General features: G+C 41.4%; 1 protein-coding gene across 10 annotated transcripts in view; it reads right to left on the bottom strand.

Moving 5' to 3' along the window:
• ERBB4 (erb-b2 receptor tyrosine kinase 4) overlaps positions 1 to 25,286 on the bottom strand; it is a 480,224-nt gene that overhangs the window by 125,642 nt on the left and 329,296 nt on the right. For all 10 annotated transcript variants that reach the window (XM_032445687.2, XM_032445688.2, XM_032445689.2 and 7 more), the window contains exons 6-12: positions 20,526 to 20,644; positions 15,560 to 15,701; positions 14,089 to 14,202; positions 12,364 to 12,490; positions 8,900 to 8,973; positions 7,868 to 7,958; positions 6,266 to 6,465 (exon numbers count right to left, since the gene is read on the bottom strand). In XM_032445687.2, coding sequence (XP_032301578.1) covers positions 6,266 to 6,465; positions 7,868 to 7,958; positions 8,900 to 8,973; positions 12,364 to 12,490; positions 14,089 to 14,202; positions 15,560 to 15,701; positions 20,526 to 20,644 — 867 coding nt within the window. The remainder of the gene's footprint in view (positions 1 to 6,265; positions 6,466 to 7,867; positions 7,959 to 8,899; positions 8,974 to 12,363; positions 12,491 to 14,088; positions 14,203 to 15,559; positions 15,702 to 20,525; positions 20,645 to 25,286) is intronic.

Genomic DNA, 25,286 nt, shown 5'->3' with positions numbered 1-25,286 from the left:
TGGTGCAAACGAGCAAAGAGCAAATCAAACAAATGCTCCCTCCTCAGAATCTGAAGGTCTGTTTCTACTGATTTAGCCAAACCCCACCATGTGGAAGCGCTGAACTCATATTCTGAATTCACTTTCCTATGATGAAGCAGTTTAAGTAAATAACTCCTACAATAGAGCGAGTAGATCAAAAATAACAATGGTCTCCTAAATACCAGAGACAGCAAATTCATCAACACTTGCTTCTCCCATCCACTGGAAACAGCTTGAGCAAAGCGTCAGGGGATATTTTAAGAAGTAAGTTTGCTGGTAGAGTTCTGACAACTCCCCTCACCTGCTCTTCAGTGTGTTTCCACACACAGAAAACACCTATAGAACAGCAAACCTTTACAGGGGGGCAACAGCATAACCAACACTTTAATGGCAACAATCATTCCAATTTCGTTCTTCTTTTGGATGAAAGTTCAAGTCAGCTACAGCCAAAAAGAAAATAATTAAATGAGGAATAATTGCAGGTGACCATTTAATTCCTGTTGGGTGATTAATTCTCAGAGACTGCAGCACAGCATGAGAGACCAAAGCTATTTAGCGCAATGTTACATTAAGTCACCTTATTCTCTCATCTTGAACTCTACTGCAAATCCAGTCATTCTGCTGAATCCAAAGGAACCACAAACATCACACAAACCCCACAGACAAAAAAAAAAAAATAGTTTTCCAATTCAGTTCTAAACCTATCTTTCTTTCTCTTTAAAAGCATGGTAACATTCTTATAGAAACTACCTGAGACCAGAAGTTCCGCTATCCTGCTACTGACTAAACTTCACTGAAGCTAAAGGAGGTAGGTAAAAGTTTCATATTATCAAATGCAGCCAACATTCCCTTTTTCACCTACTTTTACACCATTCAGTGCAACACAGGCTTTGTGCACTTAGATTCAGGAGGGCAACCAATTTGGTGCTACTCAGAGTCCCTTCTGGCCTGATTCGTCATTGCCTGTGGAAGCTCTGGATGATGCAGATGGTTCTGGGGGAACCCCAGTCGTGCCATCAGATTCAGAGCTCACTTAAAGGCTCCCTTAGAACAAACTCCAGCACTTCATGCCTGCTCTGCCCACCTCCCTTCACCTCACAGAGTCTGGTGGTGGAGTCACCGACCCTGAGGGTGTTTAAGGAAAGACTGGATGTTGTGTTGAGGGACATGGTTTAGTGGGAGCTATTGGTAATAGGTGAATGGTTGGACTGGATGATCTTTAAGGTCTTTTCCAACCTTGGTGATTTTATGATTCTATGATAAGATGGCAACCAGACCCACACGTGGGCCTTGCCTCACAGTACCTGCTGCAAGGGTATCTGGGTTTAACAGACATTTTTAGGCTCCAACTGTACCAAGAAATAAAAAGGAATAACCACCTGAGACTATTTTTAAACAATCAAACCTTTTACACCAGTAGTCTTATTTTTCAATCAATGATTGGATTTAATAACTTGTAAGGAAAATTTAAAAAACATCTTATTTTAGAAATCCCTTTGTGCTCCTTCTCAGTCCCAAGAAAGCTTTAGGTTCCGATACAGTTTAAAACACTCTCATTATCCAAAGGCAGTTTCCTATTTTTCCCAATCTTTTTATAACTCAATATTATGCTTTTACTATCAGTCATTCTCCTTTCTTCCCCCTCAATTATTAGACTACTCTGAACTAAGAATTTCTTTCTTCAAATAGCAACGACACTGTGACAAGATCACTCCAGGTACAGGCACAGCCATATCCAAACGAAACAGAGAGCTTTTGCGTGAAGAAAATTAAGATTGTTCTATTGGAATCTAGCCAATGAAGTACCAACAGTGCGAGAAAAGAAACAAGCAAAACAAATCACTGTTTCCTTCTGCTTATTTCTGAGTGACAGAAACACTTTCACAAACCAAAAAAAATCCATTAAGTTTGTCTGTCTGCTTTTTTCAGGGATGTCTAAAGAGATGTTTGACTTTTAGACGTATTACTGGACATTTTCAGGACCTGAGAATGTTCTGAAGCTCCAACATATGGCCGTAGGATACGTGAAAGGAAAGAGCAAAAAAGCTTTTGACAGGACCTCATTTTCATTAGGATTTTTAGCACAAATGCTCATTATTTATCAGTGGGGTCACACAGGTTAGAACTTCCCCAAACTAGATAGAACACAAGAGAGTTAGCTTAAAAAAGGGGGAAAAAATGCTCCATTCTTGGGGGCCTCATCCAAAGCTCCTTGAACTCAACCGAAACACTCCTGCAGATTTCAGTTAGCTTTGTATGAAACCTGACACTTTATTCAAGCTTTTATTTGGTGGCAAAACTGACTTAATTCAGAACAACATTTATAACAACCTTTGCCTGGAAAGGTTTCCCTGCATAATGCAGGCGTCAGTAGAGTTGACAGCAATTATTTAAATAGCTTCATATAAGAGGCTGTTTTTATCTAGATTTATTTTGTGATCTCTTGTATTTATCATGAGTTGTTTCTGACTTGCTCCATAAAATACCAATGCTAGGGGAAAAAAAAGCCCATTCCTGATTTCAGCACAGAGCAGTGGTAAAATCTAACCACCAGAGCACATTTTCTAGCAAGTAAATTTATCATCATTCACTGTGCATTGATCATCTTCATAACAAAGTAAGGTTTAAGCACAAACTGTGTTTAGTATTACAAGTTATAGCAGGAGACAATCGAAAGTATACAATAGATGAGAGGACCTGAGAAAACAGCATGGAGCTGCATCAGGGGAGGGTCAGGTGGGGGTGAGCAAAAGGCTCCGGACCAGAGGGCGGTGGGCATGAAAAGTAAACAACTTTGGGAGACACCATCAGGCTGTGCTAAAGGTGCAGCAGCTGTTGAAGGCTCAGCTCATCCTTAACTCTTCCCTTCTAACATGCTTCCAAATCTCCCAGGCTCTGTGCAGTTCACAAGCATCTCAGCAGTGATCACGGACTGCAGCAGTTCCCACTGACTGAAGTTCATTGTCATTATTTTCATTTAAAAAAGAACAGACCTTCACCAAATTCTGCTGTGTCAGCTTAATCTCAAAGATACTCTCTACTACAGACTGCACATCTCTAGGAATATTTAACTCCCTCAATGATATTTTAGTATTTCATTACTTTTAAGATCAGCAGAAGACAATTTTGAATGGTGTGGGAAAGATAAATCACCGTTTTGCAGTTTAAAATAAAGATCACTTCAATAAGAGGCTGATTACGCGACCTTAGAAGCTCATACATGCATTTTAAACAACTACTGTAACCTGTTCTAAGCCATTCATAATCACTAGGCAGTAAGGAAAGCAGTAATAAGCTGACAGTGCCTCAAAATACAAAGAGCTAATAATAAACACACCAGAGTGTGGCTGTAATAATTAACGTGGTCTAGACTGGTTTCTCTGTGGGAAATGGTTCGAAAAAATCTTTAATGGGTATTTTTATTAACAATTCACACTCTGCTGGTTGCCATGTAAACAAACAGTATTTCCACCACAGATGCTACACTTCAATCCCGCAAATATTTACGTATGCTTCAACCTTCATCATTATGATCAGGCTTGTTTGTCACTCAGACAGGCGTTTGCACATACGCAAGTGCCTGAAGAACATGGGCCTGAAACAGGCAAAAGAACCAAAAGGCATAAACTGAAACCCTGGTGGCTTGCCCTCAGATCACAAACACTCAGGCCAGGGAGGGTTTTAAGCTCTCCAAAACCCCAGTATGTTGCCATCTCCTGAACATCACAGGTGCTTTGAAGCATGCCAGACAAATACATCTGGCTTTAAGGACCAGTTCTGTCTTAACCCAAGAAAAGGTGAGGAGTTTAGTTAGACACCTAACCTGCAGCAGAACCCAGTCAACCCCAGAGAGGTGCTGACTGACAGGTAGAGTTGAAGCAACAAGGTAGCTCTTCTCATCTAATGCTCACTCTCTAAAGGCCACAAAACATCTCTGATTAATTCATACAAGATGTGCATAGATAGAAAACCGTTGTTACATTTTTGATTCAGGAAATTAGCAGCACAAGACACTGCATTCTGATCTGAGTAACCTGGCCCACAGCCCACATTCATTAAATACAGCCCATTTAATAAACATAGCTTACAACTCATTTTTAGAACTAAAACCCCGGTAGTGTATCTTATATAGTTACTTTTCAAAGGGAAATGAAAAAGAGATCTGTTTTTCTCATGAAGATTCTCCCGGTGTAAAATTGCACAGAACATCTTCAGTAGTATTTTTCTTCCAGGGAAATAAAAGCTTCTACTACAGCAAATCCTCAACACAGTCAAAGTCAAATAAGGTTCACATTTTCCCTTTGTGTGCAAATGTACTGACAAGACTTACAGCACCAGAGTGCAATTTGTCAGTATGTTCTCATTTGCATTTGCTCAGAAAGTCTGAGTTTCAACAGCTGTAGCCATTTCAAAGACACTCCAACTTAGCAATCACAGTCAAGGCCAAAGAGCTATTTGATAAAGCAGTCCCAGCACCTGCTATGGGACTACCTTCCCAAGTGCTGTGTCCAGCTGGCCACATAGTTCACCCGAGCAGCTTCCCACTGTCTTCTAACATGTGGTCTGTAAGTCATGCAGCTCTTGAAGCAAAAAGCAAGCACTACTTTATTTTGGAGCTAGGGAGCTTATGTTGCATCCTATTGCTTTCTTTTCATACCAAATCTCTCTGGACAGAAGAGTTGTTTTTGTTGTTTCATTTATTTGCTGTTTCCTTTAAATGATGCATCATTATCAGATTGCTATAGCTAACCTTGATGTAAAAAAGCAAAGACAAAAACAGCGGAGATCAGCAAGAACGATACGTTTCTCCCACAGAGCGCAGTCTTATATGGTAGAAAGGAATCCTGTGTTGTCTGGAAATTTCATAGGTTCTTGTATCTCACAGCAAAATTGGACCACTAGGATCCTGCTGGAATACAGTCCAGCAGCAAGAAGTTTGGGTCCCCCAGTACAAGGAAGACAGAAAGCTGTTGGAGAGGATCCAGAGGAGAGCTTCGAAGATGATCAGAGGGCTGCAGCACCTCCCCTACAAAGACAGGCTGAGGGAGCTGGGCTTGTTCAGCCTGGAGAAGAGAAGGCTGCAGGGTGACCTCACTGCAGCCTTCCAGTACCTAAATGGAGCCTACAAACAGGAGGGGAGTCAACTCTTTGCAAGGGTAGATAGCGGCAGGACAAGGAGAAAGGTTTTGGGTTTTAAGTTGAAGGAGGGAAGATTTAAGTTGGATGTCAGAGGGAAGTTCTTTTCTATGAGAGTGGTGAGGTACTGGAACAGCTGCCCAGAGTGCAGATACATGACAGAAGAACTGAAAAAAAAAATAGCCATGTGGAGGTGATGGATATATAGATATGCTTTAGCTAATATTGGAACCTACCCTCAGACCACAGTGATGAGCATAGCCACAAAGTCTTTCAATGCAGAGCAGTATTCCAAAGTGATGGAACAAAATAAACACTTTAAAGTAGTATCACAGCTTGAAAAAAACATTTCTGCCTGGCTAAATCTGAAAGAGCAGATACACCACTTACATATACCACAATTTAATGAATTTTCTCTCTAGCAGTGTAACTGTATCCTTAAAATGAACTGCAGTATTATGCAAGTTGCTGTGTGACTTCTGCATAACCAACTCATTTAATCTGCTACACAGCATTCATTTGTTTTTCATTATGATCTTAGTCCAGATATTGTCACACATAAGCTTTCCTGAAAGACAATTAGCCCCGACTGAAAGTCTGCTAGCAACCTTCCTTGTCAGATAGGCACAGTACAGAAAAAGGGAGAACACAGTTATCAGACAGCGGTCCCAAAAGTGACCGTTCAAGATTAAGAGAGCCACTCTGGAGAAGAGCAGGAGAAGCAAAAGATGCCTGTTTCATTCCATAAGAAGAGAGCTGTAAATGAAAGTCGATACACACTACATTCGCTCCACATCTATAATCTTCAGAATCTGTATTTATAAAACTGTATCTCTTATCTCCAAAATTCATACCACAGTAAGGAAGCAGTGCCTTTTCTCCATTCCAGTTACTCATGCTTAAAAATACTTCACTGCTTTATAAATCTCCTTGGAGCCATATCTTTAGATTCTGCAAATGATCAATACTCCAGCCTTGTTTGTGGGGCTCTTGACCCCAGCTGCACTTCTGGCCTGTCCACACAATATAACCTGTCAGTACTTAAACCACTTCCCCCAAAGTGAGCCAACCAGAGGCGAGAAGATTCATATTGAGAAGCAATACTTACTGCAGTTCTCTGCTCTTTTATTTCGATGAATGACTGTCTTTTGGCTGGGTGTGCTGAAAAGGCTGGTCCAGTTGACTGTGTGGTAGTAGCACAAATTGCTGTTGTCTGTTATGTAGATGTTACCAGCACTGATCTGCTTCAAGGACTGGAACTGTAAAGAGGTAATGCCTTGCTGCTTCAGGATGAGTAAGGAAAGGCCACTGTGACAAAAACAAAAGAGAACAGGGATGAGCCCTGAGAGGTGGCTCCAGGGTTGGAACTCAGTGGAGAACTTCCCACTGAAATTAGTTTCTGATGGCATGACCATTTCGTGCAGATCTGCTCAGAGAACTTTCAGTTTGAAATGACACCAACATTTGGTGAGGCAAAAGGCAGTTTTATTGCCCAGAAAGCTATGAGTCCTACCCGAACTGTCATACCACAAACTGCGAGGCTCACGATGTTAGGTCAGTTCAGCCACCAAACTAATGGACTAAGCCACACACAGTTCTGTACCAATCATTAGCTCTTTTTTAGATGAAGTGCCGTCAAGAAAACTGAAGAAAATGTGTTGTTTCTTTTTCCCCGCAAGACATCAAAATGAACACTGTGATGGTTTATATGCTAAGGAAAAATTGACAAAGTTGTGTAAAATGTATCCTGAAATGTATTAACATGACAAATTAATGTCGTTTATGGTAATATAGGAAGAAACTGTTACTTTCAAGGAAACTTATCCACCCACTTTCTACCTTTCATTTTTCTGCTGTTGTAAGCTGTGGTTATCTCCTCTATCAAAAGAATGGTAAACAATTGTATAACTCAGGAATGACTGTGCATATGGTATGACTGAAGACAAGCGAACAACATCCAGCTTCTCAACATCCTTTACGCTGTTGTGTTTTAATGTTTATAATTGTTTTCCAGCTGTTCTAAACAAAAACTTCTGCTTCTGAACAGAATACTGGTCTGAAATTCAGCCTCAAGGTTTCATTGCTATCCATAATCTACTTGGTCTGCTGTTAGAAAGGTCAGCAGAATGCTGCATTTACACAACTGGGAACCAGTTACCTCTTTACACCACTCTACAAGGTACCTTGTCTTCTGCAATTATTCCTCACTGCATTTTCTCTTCAAAAATCAATTCCTCCCTATCAGTTCTCAGATGGAAACATCTCTGGTAAAAATGGCACTACAGAGTTAACAATATCATCTGCTAAGTAACAACGTCTTTATCTTTTCTTGCTTCTTTATAACAGATTGCTCTTTGGACACATACACATCTGTATGGGCACACAGACAATGAGGTTAAGTTCCAGCATCTTTAAAGTTACATTTCACATTCGTAAAAAACTTCAAAATGTAGAAAGTATTAAATGAACAGGAAGTTGGCAGCTGCAGAAATGAACCAGGATAATCTGATGCTGCTTGTTTTTCTTTTACAACTTCACACTCAAAAGTTATTGTCCATTGTAAAGAATGGAACAGCAAAGATACTGTTAATGAACAGCTTGCCAACTGAGAAAATGCACCATGTTAGGACATCCTTCCCAAGAAGTGCTGCATCCCATCCTACTGAAATGCTAATGAAAAACAGTGTCACGAACACAGAAAGTATCTTACCTATACAGAGCTCTTCCACCAATAGTAACCAAGTTAGAAAACACCCTGAAGTCAGTCATGTTCTCAGGCCACGACTGTATGTTCAAATACCCTAAAGGAGAAAAAGCAAACGTGAACATCATTCCAATCATAAAGACTGCTTTACCACATGCATGCATTAAGACAGGTATAGGCTTCAAGTGAAAAACAGCGATGGTCTGAGAAAAAGAAATAAACAGGCGATGAATTCAAAGACAGTAGCACGCAGCATTCACCAGCCTGCTCTGCACTGTCTCCTCCAGCAAGGAAAAGCAAGACATGAACAGTGCCACAGCAGGAGCGTCACAGAACTAAATCCATTTTCAAAAGCTACACTGAGGGCAAGTTTAAACATAAGCCGCAACCTGAAAGGCCCATTTCTGAGCAGCAGCAAAGTTAGGATTAGCCTCAATTAAAAGCATTTAGTTTAAAATGTATTGGAGCTCCATGACAGAAATTGAGAGACCCATTATGACGCATTAACAGACAATAGGACTTTCCTAAAACAAACTACTTGCTTTCATTTCTGACTGCGTGTGAGGACCAGTCACCAATGGAGAGCACTCCTGGAAAGGACAGTCAGTGCAACTCCGTATTTTGTTCTGCACAGACACATACATGGTTAGCTATGGCTTTGTCTCAGTACAGGACTGGAATGCAATGCATCTTCAAGCAAAGGGATAATTCCACTAGTAAAGCAGAGACTTCCATTAGCATCTGCACTGCCTGTATCACTTTGCCAGCACAGCACTCACTTAACAGTAAGGTCTTGGTTTTCTGATGCTTGCGTAACCCAAAGGCAATGTTTATTCTGTATTCATGTGTAAACTAAAGGACAGCACATTCATGAACAATACTTTAATAACTAACAACTCCAGTATCAGCTATCAAATTTCTAGCAGATTGAGTTTTAAGAAAACAGCATCTGTGCTCCTCAGAAAACCCAATAGATGACAGCAGCAAATGTAAAATGAAAAGAAATTCAGATTGTAGGACATCAGAAGTGTTTGTTACCTGTTATCTCTCTCACTGTTTGGAAGATATTTAATTTCTCAGGATTAATTGCAGCAATTGTGTGATAGGGATCCCTGAAAGATTGAACAGACAAAATACGACACCATGAATAACAATTAAAGAAAACCCCAACCACCACAGCATTCACTAAGCTCTGTCATACACAAAGTAGCATTCATTTATAGCATGCGGTCAATGCTCTGATTTCAGGTAGTGTGGGCGGAAGGTTTTGCCATTGTACCCAATTTTTTCAGACTTCTGATTCTGCAGAATCTAATTCTCCCACATCATCTTAAAGGGAAAGAGCAGCGCTCGCGATCTTGAAGGACTGAATCGTGAACATTTTAGAAACTACTTATGCTGTTGGAAAATCAATGGGTTCTGAACAACTACGGACATTCTTGGAACTGGAGCCTATTGGAACCAGGCTATGTCCTGAGACAGGCCTCATAAGTCTGTGCTGTGGTGAATATACATTTAAGCCCCTTTAACAGGCTAATGCCTGATGTGCATTGTCATTGTGCGAACTTGTAGAGTAATGCAGGCATCTACCAGTCTTACTTGCAGAGCCAAGACTTCTCAGTAGAACAGGCACAAATGAACCTTACAGCTTTGAGAATTAGAGATTTAACTGACTGCTTAACTGCAGACAGACCACTAAAGGGGAGATAAAATGCCACCTATAATGGAGGGTTGTTGCTCTTGCTGATAGTTAGGGCTGTCTGTCCTTAACAGAGATTATAACGCAGGAAAAGAAAGAACACTGCTTGTAAGCTGGTCAGGGCCTACTGAATCAGTACTTCCATCTGTTCATGCCAGTGAAAGACAGGTTTCATGGGTAATATTTCCCAAGCAATGATGCCATTGTGGCAGCCTTAGAACAGTGGGTCACCTGCACTGGTGCAGACTTGTACAAGCACAGCACGCAGGCTCTTGTTCAACACTGGCAAAAACGCACAGCTAATGGTGATGACTATGTTGAAAAACAGAGTTTTGATAGAGAAAACTCTCAGCTACAAACTTAACGTGCTCCTTGTATGTATTGTTGTTGCCATGGAAATAAATAGGAAGCAGTGTTTTGGAGTGACCCGTGCAGTTTGAATAGCTGTTCTCATAAATGCATAGGGACTAAGTTCAAATGATGAGGCGACAGAAAGACAAGCTACAAAATAACAGGATCAAAAATGACAGAATCAATTGTAATCACACTGTTAGCAATCAAAACAAGAAAATCCACTCTTAGCATCTTTCAAGCAAAGAACTCATTCTGAGACTGCAAAATATCTTTCAATCCTTCAGAGACAGCTAAACTTTAAGTCTCTACAACCTGAAGTGCTGAAAATTCAGACTTCAGTGCTACAGTTCACAGAGTACACAGATTTGTAACAGCAGGTAACTAGAAGTTCAAGTGGAAGTTTGTATCCTTGTTGCTCCATACTGTCCATCTATGTAACCAGCAGCGTACCTAGTATCATCTTGGATTTCCTTTGTGTATTAAAAACTTGCAAAATGAACTTAAAGTTTTAAACAAAAAAGCTGTTCCAGAATTTTTTCTTCCCCGGAGTGTTTTATTCAAGGTTGGTTTTGTTCTCTTTAAACTTCATAGACCTGTTATCAAGACTCACCTTGTAACTTCACTATTACAGCACCTTTCACAAAACAAAGTCCCTGTGATACTCCAAATAACAGATCTCTTAATGAATGGGAAACATGCAGTGAAAACTGCTCAGTTCCTCCAGCTGCTTGCCTTGCATTTGCTGGAGTACTTCCTGTCATGTAGGAGGTAACAGATCTACAGTTGGCCTTGTGAACACTCATCCGACTGGATGAGAAAGTGCTAAGGTACGAGCAACGACTCCTGTGTGACCTTCGTGGGGCTTCCACAAGCCTGAAGCTGCATTTCCTTAAACCCCTTGAACCTATGTTTCTTTCTCCCTGTGCTACATTAACCTTTCACACTGTGCTCCCTGCAGGAGACGAGAAGGCCAGCTACACTGCCAAAGCTCACATTTGCTGGCCTTTTCAACATCAGTGAGCTGCACGGCTCCACTGAAATGGATTTTAAGCTTTTGTGTGGCTGAAGTCAAGTTGGAGGTGAAGAAATATTACAACCAATCACCCCAGCAAATCAAAGAAACAAGTCATTTCTCTCCACCTCACCTCATAGGGAAATATGAGCCGTGCAACCTAGAGTCAACAACTTCATTATCTTAACACATCTAAATCTAAGGAAGGCCAACAAAAAAACCAGCTGCTATTACTCGTGCCAGAATTCCACTTCAGATCTATCTGCAGAAGTTCAGTTCAGCACACACTATGCCACGGAACTGCAAACACAGAGTTAGGCTGGGAACCATACCTCATATTGTACACCCTGATAACCAATTGCAACCAATACCAAAAACTCTGAGAAGCTAAAAGCATATTACAACTTAAAGACTACCCAGCAGCAGAAGTAATTGAATACTTTGTACTGTTGATGTAGATCTATTACAACAAAGGGAAAAAAAGAGTTTCATCTTGCTAGTCCATTTTGAGGACTTTTTTATTTTAAAAGGTCCTGCCGTACCTCAAAGCATCACGTTTAACTCCCATGGCTGATTACACCACAAAAAGCTTGAATTAGTAAAAAAAATACAACCTTACGTCTGCTCTGTCAGAGACAAAGAGCACAGAACAAGAAAGCAGTCACTGACATCATGCCTCCCCTGACCACCAAAACAGATTACGTCTGCTTTCTCCATATACATCCCATCCTGCTGAATTTGCACCGCACATTCACTCATGATACAATGGCAAACAACACATCAAACTGTTAACAGCAGGAGGTTATTTGGCTGGTCTACCTTTCTTTCCAAAAAACAGACGTTAATGAGACTTCCAAATACTGGTTCTGTACCTCCTCATCACCTACTGTTATTAACACCTATTCAATACACGGACATATTTAAAGCAAAACACCACATCTAAGCATCACTCATTTTTGCACATCTCTGCAATTGGAACTGGAATAGATATAATTAAAATGAGTTGACAAGAGGGCAGATTTTTGCATGCATGTGCAGCAACAGCCACCGAGGCTATGATAATTTTCACTACACGAGGCACTTTTAGCATATTCTGCACATTTCACCACCGATTAAACATAATTCAGAACAAACAAATGGAAGGTAATTCACCCTCTGTTAGGAGCTGTTATTGAAAGCTAGTGCTGAAAATTGTATTAAGTAACCTAAGCTCTCAGTTGGCTTTTCTCTTTCTAATGCCATCTAGTTCATTCTCTCCTTCCCTACAGGTGGAATCCTAAGTATCTGGCTAACAGTTCCCTTCATAAATGAAGGTAGGAAACAAACTTAGCCTAAATCTGCAGTTGAGTATGAGAAGCCTGCAGCCGTAATTAAGAGATGGGCACTAATGGTTCCAGCCCACACCATGACACAACATACTAACATTTTGCCACTTACCCATGAATCCCAGTAACAAGGAAGATAAGATTGCCATTGATCTTAGTGCAGTTTATGAACTTGTCAATGTTGCTGGAATCCACAGTCTGAGCTGATACTAAGCTCCCCGTTCCAATGCCATCACACGCTGCCAAAACAAGGAGTTTATGTGAAGAACTAGGAAAAACGATTACTAAATCAGAGCCTGTCATCCTTCTAAATGCTAGTCTTCATTTCTTTCAGAGAAAAGGCTGCAAAGAGGTGTTAAAATGGCACCCAATACCCATATTCCCCTAGGACTGTGTGCTAATTTAAACCAGTAAGTTCAAGGACCTGCCACAGAAGGGCATTTTGGCAAATGTTGCTTCAACTCTGGATCTCAAGGAAATACAAACCCCACAAACTCCCACTCAAGCCATCTGCAAGGAGATACTTGAGGATTTAGCTTAGATTGGATGTGTCCTGTATTTGTGCACCACTCAGTGTGAAAGGAAGGGGTCCTACACTGCTAGCTCAACAGGTCCCCTTTGCTTTGTTGAACATAAAGCCCGTGAACTTAACCATTCATATGCCAGAAGGTCCTCTTGAAAGGAAGCACAAAAATTATTTCTTCATCATCTCATTAAATAAATTAATAGGACCTTAGGAAACCTTGGTATGAATATTGATGAATCTTCTCTAAGCTGCACTTAAATCAACTCAGCTGCATTTTCTGATGCACCCAAGAACAAAACCCTCCCAGATTCCATCAGATAACACAGCTATCTCCTTAGTGGACTCAGTAGATAGTAACTATTATCAGCACACCCAAACCTATACCAGACATGTGAAAGCTTCCCTCCATCCCATTATGTAAAGCCTAATAGCTTGGCAAGAACAATACATACGTATTCACATGCACCCAAATATATCTTTTCAACTGTAAATAGGTTTAAGTATGTCATTTCACAGCCTTGGCAGAAGTCTCTGTTTAACTGTTTCAGCCTGGTGGTGTGACTGTTGACTTACAGAGTCTGCAGTAGCTTGGTGGTGAATTCTTTTTCAGATTACTACAGAATTAGCTCCAGTTCCCTCCGCTAGTAATGAAAAATGACATGAGTCCATAAGGAAAAAGTGATGGTGATTTGCTCCTGAGACACATAAGCAGGGAGCATAAAGTCTCCCCAGTGCAGCTCAGGACCAAAGTAACCTATAGATATCAGTCTTCTCACCAGCATTCTCACTGAAAAGCTTCTACTCTACTTTTAAGACACTTAGAAAGGAGGTAGAAGATTCTGGGAAAATAGGTGTTTTCAGAGAACAGTCAAAATAACGCAAACTTAAAGCTACACTGAGCGTGAAACATACCATATATTGAAGCCTAGGTTTTAGTGCAGCCTCCTTCAGAACGACAAAAGGAGAGCTCTAAAACACCTCCAGGAAATACGAGTCATTAAAATGATATAATAAAGAATTCTTTCAGATTCCTCTAAAACCAATGAAGAAATCGCCCTCATTTTTAACCGAGCAAAAGGAATCGGTTTAGTTATACTACCATTATAACTGAATAAATTTTCATTATGTTGTATTTAGGAACACGCTTCACACACAGCCTACATAGTTCAAAGTTCTGTGGATACCCAAAGGCTATTAATATCAAATATTCTACAGCATACTCATACATATTTCATGCCAAAATAACACACTGCTTTGCTCTACTGGAGAACAGACTACATTCAAGAACATTTACACTAAATTACTGCCTACCTTTAGGACAAATGTCAGTGCAGGGCTTACACATCTTAATACCATTTTCTTCAACCTCCATCTTGGAGCTTGGACATGCACGGACACAAGAGCTGGAATCTACCACAAAGTTGTCTGAAAAAGAAGATATTGGGAGAAAGTGAACCACTGGACTACACACAATACTGGAAGAACACGTCTTATGACTGTATTAGGTCAGTACACATTATTTACCTTCATGCTTACCAAGACACTTCTGAAAACAATGAGCAATTTAGACCTGTATTTGGTGACTTGGGTCACAAAAATAGTTCTCTGTCACACACACGGAACTGTATTCATGCAGGATAATGCACTGCATGGGACAATGACCGTTATTTCAATTTTGTCTTGTAAAACAACCGACAAAAGAGATATAGACTGATACTACTCAACTGAAAGCCTAATAATGTTGAGAAGAAAAAAATAAATTAGAAAGCTCAGTGCAGTACTTGGACAAAGGATCATGTCCCAAAAGCAGTGCACGCTATACCAGCTTTATTAAAAATAAACAAAAATCTAACTTCCTTAGATAATTCACCACTCATTACAGACAATGAAGCTGTGACAGTCCCAATCTCAGCCTACTGTCAATCTGAACTTCATCATGGAGACTCAAAATCTGGATCTTGCTGAGTTATGGTTCAGTTTCTTACAGGTTGCCCATTTTATTGTGCAGGTAAATTATGTTTAAAATCATGGATAACATAACTGGAAACTTTGGTGGGATCAAAGGAGAGAACAAGAACATGGTCCCTCTTTCCCAACTAAAACGTCTCTAACAAAGACTGCAGCCATGACAATCTCTAAGTATTTTCTTCTTTGTCATCTGCTTGGCATTTCAGAAGCACGTGCTTTTCACATGTATGGGGTTACTGCTTTTAACCCCACCCCATCTACTGTAATTTCACGCACAGTATTGTCAGTATAGCAAGTTTTTTTCCCCCACTGTGAAAACCGCTAAGGAAAATGTTTATGGTAACTTAATGTCAAGCCATCATGATTCCAAGAAAAGAGCATCCGTATCATGGAAGCGTTTGGTGTCAGATACTACTGGTGGCAGACTGTTAATTCTGTTAATTACACACATTTGTACAACCCTATGAATTAATACAGCATTTTGGCATTATCTTAACAGCTCATTTCTAAATCTACAAGGGCTGTTCAAAAGCATGAATGTAACAGTCATTGTGGAGATGGAAACTTAGTGAATTCCCTTTCTGCAAAAGAAAAATCATCCCAGTATACGACACTTGGAAAGCGTCAGCAACCCAGAACTGTTTCTCCTTAGCACACGACTAAGCTCTTGCAAGACACAGGCACACACAGAGCAATTTGAGACTATGCACTACTGACTTCACTCTCCTTCTCTCACTGTTTCACAGGGCTCCTGAAGAAATGCAATTCAAAACTTCCCATCACTGAAGGAAAAGAAAGCCAACGCAGCACTTACGTGGGCACTTCTTGACGCAAAAAGCCCCGTACGTGTACTTGGCATTGTGATTATGTTCCAGTTGGAAGGTAGTAGGATTGTACACAAATGTCTGGGGGCATTGTGTGACACATGCTCCACTATCATTGAAATTCATGCAGGCCTGTAAAACAGGGGAGGAAAGAAAAAAAATCAGCTTGATTAAATCATGTAGTTGGTTACATAGCTGTTTTGGTTTTAAGTTTAAAAGTCCTAACAACTGTTCACAAGTGTTGCAACAGTGGGGAATGAGATGCATAGCCTTCTAACCTCCATATTGTCTATGCAGATTTCTTGCTAGGACCTTGGCAAATCCATGGCACGTGAAAGGAATTCTCAGAGACTTATTAACCTGAAACACAGCTGACTGTTACAGTGTTTCCTACTAAAACATAACAGAGCTCCAATTTGTTTCATAATTATCGTTACTACTAATCAACTAATTCACAACTTGATAGAACGTTCTAAAGCTGCTAGGAGTGAACAGTTATTTATCATCGTCAATCTAAACAAATGCTAATGACTTTTCTTTTGAGGTCCAACCTTTTTACTTCTTACAACACGAGTCCGTATTCCAGCTGAAAACTGAAATTCCCAATTATAAAGCAAGAGGGAGAAGAACTTCTTTTGAGCCAGCACGGGAGGGGGTCATTTCCCTAAGTGCAAGTTTAACAAGGTCAGTTGCTTCACACAGTTGGAAAAGAAAATAGGACTTAGTAACACTTAGCATTCAAGCTCAACCACCCACAGCTTCCACAGGACAGGGCTCTGACGAACGAAGAGGCAACTGTGTGGATAAAGAGTAATAGCATGCAGGAAGAACAATCGGCCATGCAGGGATGACAATTAGCAAGGTTAAAAAAAATAAATGACAAAAATTGTGGCATTCTTTATCACCACACCTCTTGTCTTCGGTTTTAATCACGGCTTACGGAAAACTGTCAGAGTAGCAGTCACAAAGCACACCACCAATGCCTAGTGTCAAATCTCACATGACTATGAAAGCTGTAGCCTGCCTTTAACCCTCCTAACATCGTAAGCAACCACTGCTACTGGATTTTGCCCTCTTACCCTTCCTTACCAGGAACCAGATAGGAAGCCCACTCTGTGAGCAGAGTTGAGTCAATTTTCTGATTTCAGAGTATTCGGCCTGGCCCTGTTGTGCATTTCGTTTTAGATCCAGCTTGATTTTGCATAGAAGATACAATAAACTTTATTTTAGCATGTTTGCTTGCAGTTATCACAGGCAATGATTACTGTCTTGCTTTTATAACTGAGTATCCAAATGACTGTAAGGCAGCATGCGGAAAAGGAGGCTAGATAATTTTATCGAGAAGTAACACCATATTTAAAGCAGGATGCTGTTACAAGCTGCCATAATGCATAGATTGGTTAAGGCATTATACACTTTGCTTTACTTATTATTAAATTCTAATTGAGTTCATTTTTTTAATATCTCCTGTCAACTTAAGAAGTATTCATTATGTATACAACAATCCTCTTCACAAACACATGAAGTAAAACATGACAGTGCTCTTCCAAGATGGAACTTCTCAGGAAAAGAAGACTTGGGAACTTGTACTTCATGACTGTAATACTTAGTAGACATTTGTAATTGCTTTGATGACGTAAGCAAACTTTAGGATTTGATGCTAAACATTGCTATTATGGGAATGAAACAACAAGAATGTACGCCAGGAAAAACTGAGCTGAATCTCTCAGTTGAGAATGAAGCACAGTTGGTCATTGCCTAAAGGGTTACACTTTTCACACAGTGCATTGAAAGCGAGTAATGACTAGCCTTGAAAATTGTCTGACCCCTGCTGAATTTCGGTTACATTGCTCTGGGGCCAGAAGTGAATGAAAGCAATGCCCTGGATACTTCCCTGCTAGATCAGAAGAAACATAGTAGCATGACTTTTAACATATGTATTCCTCTAACTGCCATTATTCAGAAAAACTGTTTTTTCTTTCGGGCTGCAGTACTTTAGAACATGGACAAACAAGATGTGGGATCAGCATTTCAGCACTGAAGAAATTCCTGCACTATTGCATGAGACCAACAAATCTTTTCTTTACACATTGCACAACATCACAGGAAGGAATGCTGTTTTCACAACTCTAGTCCAAACCAGTCAAGAAGTTCCAGCATGCTTTGGATCCCAGAATCATCATCATAGATGTTGGAAGGGACCTCTGGAGATCACCTAGTCCAACCATCCTGCTGAAGCAGGTTCCCTACAGCAGCTTACACAGGAAAGTATCCAGCTGGGTTTTGAGTATCTCCAGAGGACATTCTATAACTTCTCTGGGAGCTTGTTCCAGGGCTCTGTAACCCTCACAGTAAATAAGTTCCTCCTCATATTCACATGGAATATCCTGTGCTCCAGTTTGTGCTCAGTGCCCTTTTGTTCTGTCCCTGGTCATGAAAGAGCCCAGTCCCAGCTGCTCTACATCTGCTGTTTAGGTTTTTATAAGCACTGATAAGATCCCCTCTCAGTCTTCTGTTCTCCAGGCTGAACAGCCCCAAGGCTCTCAAACTCTGCACAAAAGCACAGTCAACCTGTTCTGCACCCAGACATATACACCCTCACCTACACAGCTCCTTTCCACCAGTAGACTGTTCCAATGCACGCAGTTGCTCCTCCCCAGGTGCAGGACTCTACACCTGCTCGTGTTGAACTTCATGTGGTTGCTCTCTGCCCAGGTCTCGCTGTTATGTGAGTCACTTCTCCCAGCTTAGTACCATCAGCAGACTTGCTGAAGGTGCACTCTACCCTTTCATCCAGGTCACTGATGAAGGTGTTGAACAACAGGTGAGCAGCTCATGGTGATCCTAGTGGAGTTCCAACAAATTTGCAATTGTCCTTAGGTTGGAAGGGGTCTTAAAGACCATCAAGTCCCAAACCCTGCTGCAGGCAGGGCTGCCACTCACCAGGTCAGTCTACCCAGGGCCCCATCCAACCTACCAGAGATGGGGCATCTGCAAATTCTTTGGGCAGCTGTGCCAGTGTCTTACCACTCTCTGAGTAAAGAATTTGCTCCTAACATCTAACCTAAACCTCCCATCTTTTACATTAAAGCCATTTCTCCTTATTCTTTCACTATTACACCATGTAAAAAGTCAGTCTCCCTCCTGTTTATAAGCTCCCGTCAAATACTGGAAGGCTGCGAGGAGGTCTCCCCTCGCCTTCTCTCCTCCAGACAGGACAAGCAAAGTTTTCATAGGAGAGGTGCTCCAGATCTCTGGTCATCTTTACAGCCTACCTCCAGACCTGCTCCAGCAGCTCCACAATATTCTTGCCCATATGACCCTGAGACCTGGACACAATATTTCAGAATGGGATCTTATGAAAGAAGAATAGAAAGGAACTATCACCTCCGTTGCCCTGCTGGCCATCAAACTCTTAAAACAGCCCGGGATACAGTTGGACTTCTAAGCTGCAAGAGTACACTGCTGGCTCACATCAAGCTTCTCATTTATCTAGGACTTCCACGTTCTACACCTCAGAGCTGCTCTCAATGCGTTCTTCTCCCAGTCTGTACACATATCTGGGATTGTCCTGACCCAAGTGCAACACCTTGCGCTTGGCCTTGCTGGATCTCATTTGGTTACAGGGGCCTGCTCAGGCCACTCTGGATGGCATCCCTTCCTTCTCTGAATCAAATGCACCACTCAGCCTGCTATTCTCTACAAATTTCCTGAGTGTACAATTGATCACACTGTCTAGGTCACTGATAAAGAAATGTTGAAGAGTGTCAGTCCCAAGACAGACCCTTAGGGGACACCATTCATCACAGGCCTCCACCTGAGCGCAGAGCAACAGCTCTCTGGCTAGGACCATCCAATCAATCTTTCATTCACCAAATAGTCCAGCCTTCAAATCCAAGTCACCCCAATTTAAATATAAGGCTACAATTTGGGACCACGTCAAATGCCCTACACAAGTTCAGGTACATGACATTGGTTGCCCTTCTTTTGGCCATCGGTGCTATCATTCCATCACAAAAGGCCATCAGACTGATCAGGCACGATTTGCCCTCGGTAAAGCCTTGCTGGATGACTCAGATCACCTCCTCATCTTACATGTGCTTTACCATAGCATAGATGTCTGCTTCCAATACTGCCTGGCAGATTTTAAGAGGAGCTCACTCAAGCTGGCAGGTGCTCATCCCCTCCATCACTTGGATACCTCTGAAGATCACTTTTCCAAGCACATTCTAACTCAAAGCTTCCTTTGGCCTGGGTTTGCTGCCCTTGAAAACATCAGCAAAACCTGCCTCTGCAACACAAAGCAATGAGCTCCATGTTTTTTGAGATTGGTGTTGGCTGCTGAAGTCATTCACACCATCACTAATATCAAGTACAAACAAGACAGATTTGGCTAAAGGCCTATATGTATGGAAAAAAAACACCTTTTATCCTTTCTAAGTAAGAACATGTAGCAGAATATAATTGAGGTAGAACATTTTGGGAACCGCTCTCCTTCCTAGTATGGTCAGTAAAAAAGCTGTGTTTAAATCCAGTCTGGCAGTAATAGGGAACATCTTTCACAAAGAAGCTAAATCGTAATACTGACTTCCAAATAAAAAGTGCATTGGGCAATAATAAAAGCCATACTTGAGTGTAATGATAAATACACCTGAAAATTCCCCATCACCTCTAACAGATAATTCTATAGAAGCAAAAGATAATAGTCACAAAAATCACCGTGTTAACGTTTCTCAATCTGTATTTACAAATCTCATCTGTCAATGGGTAATATTAGGCAAATAAGTGATGCCAATATTAAATGAAAAACACCAAATGTTAGAGTTCACAGTTATAATCTGGGAGCGCACATACAATACATTCAGAGGGGCAAAACTGTGAGTTTCATGGGTTCAAGCACTAAAAACATGCACTGTGACTGCCAGGAAGAAGAAAAATGAGAAGTCTCACACATACAAAGCAATCAGTGTCTTTGGGTCCAGAACAGCCTCCAGCGCACTCCCGGTGGCAGCAGTCGCTGACGTAGGGCCCGTAGCACCGTCCATCACACTGCTCTGCACACACTGTCTTTGTTACTAGGAGAAGGAAGGAAAAATGATCATGTCAGAACCAGAACTGAGCAGACAGCTCTTCAGCTGCATGCTGAGGAAAACAGGCTGAACAACAACATACTGTAAAAAAAATCCACAACACTAAGGTGAAGGCAAACTTTTCAACTAGTAGCTGTTTTCTTCCAGGATCAATGGTCAACAAGTGGAATCTCTCCCTCTCCTCAGCCATTGCCTCAGACTTTACTTTACAGAAAAACTTAAGTTTTCCTCAGGATTTTATTAATCACCACCAACAGACCATCGTGAAGGTGTGCTGTCAGCTGTCTTGATAAGGAACAGAGGTTGTTGCACTTCTGTAATTAATTTCCGCTAATCATTCTGCTAAAAGCATTTCATTACCTCTCTACTGAAAACAGTTTTCAGGAGGACAGAGAACGAGAAACTTCCCTCAGCAGCACCCACCCATCCCACCTTACAGGCTTACAGATTTTTGCTTTCTCTTTAATTGCACTACAGGCCCAGAGCTTCGGAGGCAAATTTCAGGCAGATATAATTAACAGTTTCAACTGAACAGGAGGGGACACGATGGCACAGCTCAGCCGCTTACCAGCAGGATGCTGATAAAAAGCATCCCTTACTGCCACTGCCCCACTGCAATTTAATGCCTTGCTTCAATCTGGCGAGTCTTGGTGCACAGCACCTCTGTGCAGAAAATGAGTCTGAGCTACCTAATGAGCTCAGTTATAATTTCATCCCCCGAGTGCCAGCTGCTGCTGGGAACCACGATGCCCACCAGGACGCACAGCCACGCTTTCCTTTGGAGAAGGCTTCTGGCAGGGTGTTCAAAGAGCAAAAAGAAGAGCCCCAGCTGCAAGCCATCCCAGAGTATGTATCCTCTCAAAAAGCAATGCCGTGCAGGAACACTGGGACTGACGTGGAGGAGCACAGCCCCTTTCAGCACAGTGACCTCAGAAAGTGCTCCCTCACTTCTGATATGGCCCTGGTTGTATGCAGCCCCTATGGAGCTGCTCAGGTTAGGGCATGGTTTGAGCTCTCCTGAGGTCTACAAAATCAGAAGCAGCTTGCAAAATCTACTGTTGCAGCCAAGGCTTGTTGCTGTTCATCCCTAATTGTTTCTGTTATGTTTCTTCCACTGGGAAAGTGAGTTGTGTCAAAAGAAATGCCAACACTTCATTCTAGGAAAAGGCCACAGCATACCTTGTTTATCCCCTGCATGCTGCATCACAGCTGCCGCTGAGGGCCCAGCTCAGAGGAGGAGCTCTCAGAGAACCTCAGTGGCACCATGCAAGCAGACAGAAGATGCTTTAGCAAAAGAGTCTGAACTTTCTGAAGGACTCACTCAAGGCAGCTCACAGCAATGGCGCTTCCCCAGGACAAAACAAATAGCAACGCCATGTATCATCAGAAGTCCTGAAACCATCTGACCATTCAGATTCCAATAAACAGTGCAACAGTTCAATTCCTGCACTTGTCCTAATGGTGTAATGCTCACGATCTTGACAACATGTGCCATGCACTAGAGCTGGTTTCTGGGGGGTGAGCAGAATGCTGACTGTCAATCTCCACTGGCATTTCACTCTAATAGCAAAACACTGCGTGACGCATGGGGTGGAACGGGCACTTCACGTGCGTATGAGCAGTTAATCTGACTCTTATTGTTTCCCTTCACCTTTAATTATGTCAGGGCACTATAAATCTATGAAGGGAAAAAGGGGAAGAAAGCGAAATCAATGAAAAAGTCTTATGAACATGCAAAGTTATTAGTGAAAAACAAGGATTTTAATTAAAGATGCTGTCTCCAAGCAGAAATGCTAGGTTACCCTGATTGATCTAAGCTGCCGATTCAGCTCTTTCCTTCTCCCCCACCAGGCTCCCGCCTGCCTTTTGCTGCTTTAATTGGGTACTTACTGCATCTGCACCTTCTTTTTTCTCAGAAACGTCAGCTGCACAAAGACTGTATAAATACAATTATGCTCAGGCCAAGCTCCTGTACACACACAGCCACACAGAGCCGTATATTTGCTGAATGTCTGTGTTTAGAGTTTGACTGAAAGGCTTTTCCCCTTCTTTGCATTCCCTTAGTGGACTGGTATTTTAATTGGAGCTCTTCTCCTTCCGTTTCCCTCCTCTAGGACAAAATGCATCATCTGTCGTTTTAATAAAATAACATATTCCATTTATAAAAGTTGCAATTTCTTTTCATATGGAAATGAAACAACTCCAAACAGAAATCAACAGCAAAAACAGTAACAGTCCAAGCACAGATTAGAAAAATTGATCCCTAACTTCCAAATGCTTTTGTTGTTCTGTTTGTTTTAAAAGCAGTTTGCATTCTGTATAGCAGATGCCCAATACTACGTGAAGAGGAAATGCTTGTTACAGCTACTCCACATTAGCCTTCCATGACAGGGACAGAAAGCATCTCTCCAGTTTTTGTTTCAGTTTCATACTTACTAATTTTTAATTAGAAAACAAAAACAGCTTGTTAACTGCACAAAACCCTACCCTGAAATTATCTCTGTTCTAACTCCTGATGGAACAGCTCATTTACAATTTCCCATTAATAGCCTTCTTAAATACATACACTCTCTTGTCACATTTAGAAAGACATGAGGACAGAGTTAGATGCAGGTGGCATTTCAGATAGAGAGACATAGCTGGAAGGCAACATAAGAAGACAGGTAGATGATACTCATATGAAAACAAAAGGATCTTTTTTTCCCCCCCATATGTAATTTGAAATGAAAGACAGGGATTAAGATCTTTCATTTTTTTATCCTTTTCCCAGGAGAATAATTTAAATCTTATCTTGGGAAGGGGGCTCATTAGAATTTTTTGCTTCAGTGAGTGCATAAAAAAGTGGAATTATTAAATGCAGACAAGCTGTTGCAGACGAACAAAACAGTCTGACGCTGGGAAGCAGCACTGCCCAATGCTGTCCTGACTGCCTGTGAAAGATGCCCATCCCCAAGGTGACCAGATGAAGGTATATGCAATGTTTGATACCACTCAGCTCATCTCCAGCTTGTATCATTAATGAGACTGAAAGCCAGATATGTCTTTTAAAGTCAGAAATGAAGGCAGCAAAACCTTCACACCACTTGGGTTTTTATGCTTCCAGCTCCTGTTCTTTGTTTCAGACGTTTTTTTAGAAGAATAAGTTTAGCATAACTGAGAAGTAGAACTGCTCACTGTCAGCCCAACAGTCAGCCTTGCTTTTCAGTCCTGCTTTACACTTAGAGCACAAGGTCAGGGAGGCAAAGAGAACACACACAGCCTAAAATTAACTCCTATCACTGACAACAGGAGAACACAGGGAACTATACTGACATTGTGCTTCGAGGTAAGAGGATGTAAAGTAGCTCTTTCAAATTAGAATGTGTGACCTGTGCATCTGCCTGGAACTTAGATAACGTGCATCTTCCCATAGTTAATTATTTTGAATCCATGGTCCTGCCTTCGCCTACCCCTGCTGTTTAGATTTGAGAGGGCAGCCACTGTGAAGGAAGAGAGAGCTGTCACTCTGGGAGCAAACCTACCGTGCAGCTCTCTCTGCTAAGCTCCAGACTCCACAACACTGCAGATAAGTTTTACTCTCCCTGGTATTACTACATTAATCCACCAAATCAGCACACTCATCTGAGAGCAGTGCTTTGTGCAGGTTGAGATCATGGGAGCCGATTCTGCCACAAAGACTTGAACAGTCACAGAGTCCAGCTGGAGCCTCTGCTGGCAGGAACCAAGGCCTGAGCCAGGATTGGGTTGTTCTTATACAATGCAAGCACCAAGGTTTTGCAGTATCCTCTGATGGGTTAGCTACATGGGACCCAAAAAAATTTACCCCTGTCAAGAAGAATAACAGAGAGATAAACAGGCATAAAGAAGCATTGTAAATTAATTCTAAGATGCCGTGGTATAAAATCCTTGTGGTCAGCTAGGGTTCTGTCCCTTTGCTCTATGTACTTGAGTACATAACCCTAATATGAAGAGGTTTCCTCTGCAGCAACTTCTCTGCAGCATCCACAAAGGCCACCAGCACAGAAAGTAGATGTGCTAGCCCAATTTGGACAAACATACAGATCTAATCCCAGCTCTGTCCCAGATCTAATTTATTCAAACCCGTAAAAGAAGTTCAATATGAAATAATAACATATGAACACATCAGCTTTAGGAGAACTATAACTGCCATCAACTTGGCCAGCAGCATCAAGAGATGTAGCTGAAGAAGTGCCATGGCAGAACACCCTTTGTGTTGCCATGAATACGCTGGATTGGATTTCCTGATGGTGTTCACCCCTAAACCATTCATGTCAAACTATTGGCCATTTATAACTTAATACAGTTTCTTGCTCCAACTACTGGGAGGAAAAAAAAAAAAAAAAAAAAAAGAAAAAAAGAAAAAAGAAAGAAACAGAAAAAAAGATATATTTGCACTGTTTCTCATAGTTCTAACAAAAAGGACAGATAACAATGGGCCACCCTAGGACCAAAGATTTAGCTGGTGCACTTGCAGTTAATCCCTCCTACAATAAAGCCAAGGAAATGAACACAGGCCGTGCTCACGTGGGGAGGCATCAACAACCACTTCATTTTCTGGGAAGAGCAACTCCAGTAAAACCAACTCATTTCTATCATCCTACATTTG

This window comes from Coturnix japonica, chromosome 7, assembly GCF_054131305.1.
Source record: "Coturnix japonica strain WE chromosome 7, WE-NBRP24, whole genome shotgun sequence".
NCBI lineage: Eukaryota > Metazoa > Chordata > Aves > Galliformes > Phasianidae > Coturnix > Coturnix japonica.
This window is presented reverse-complemented; position numbering and strand designations above follow the sequence as displayed.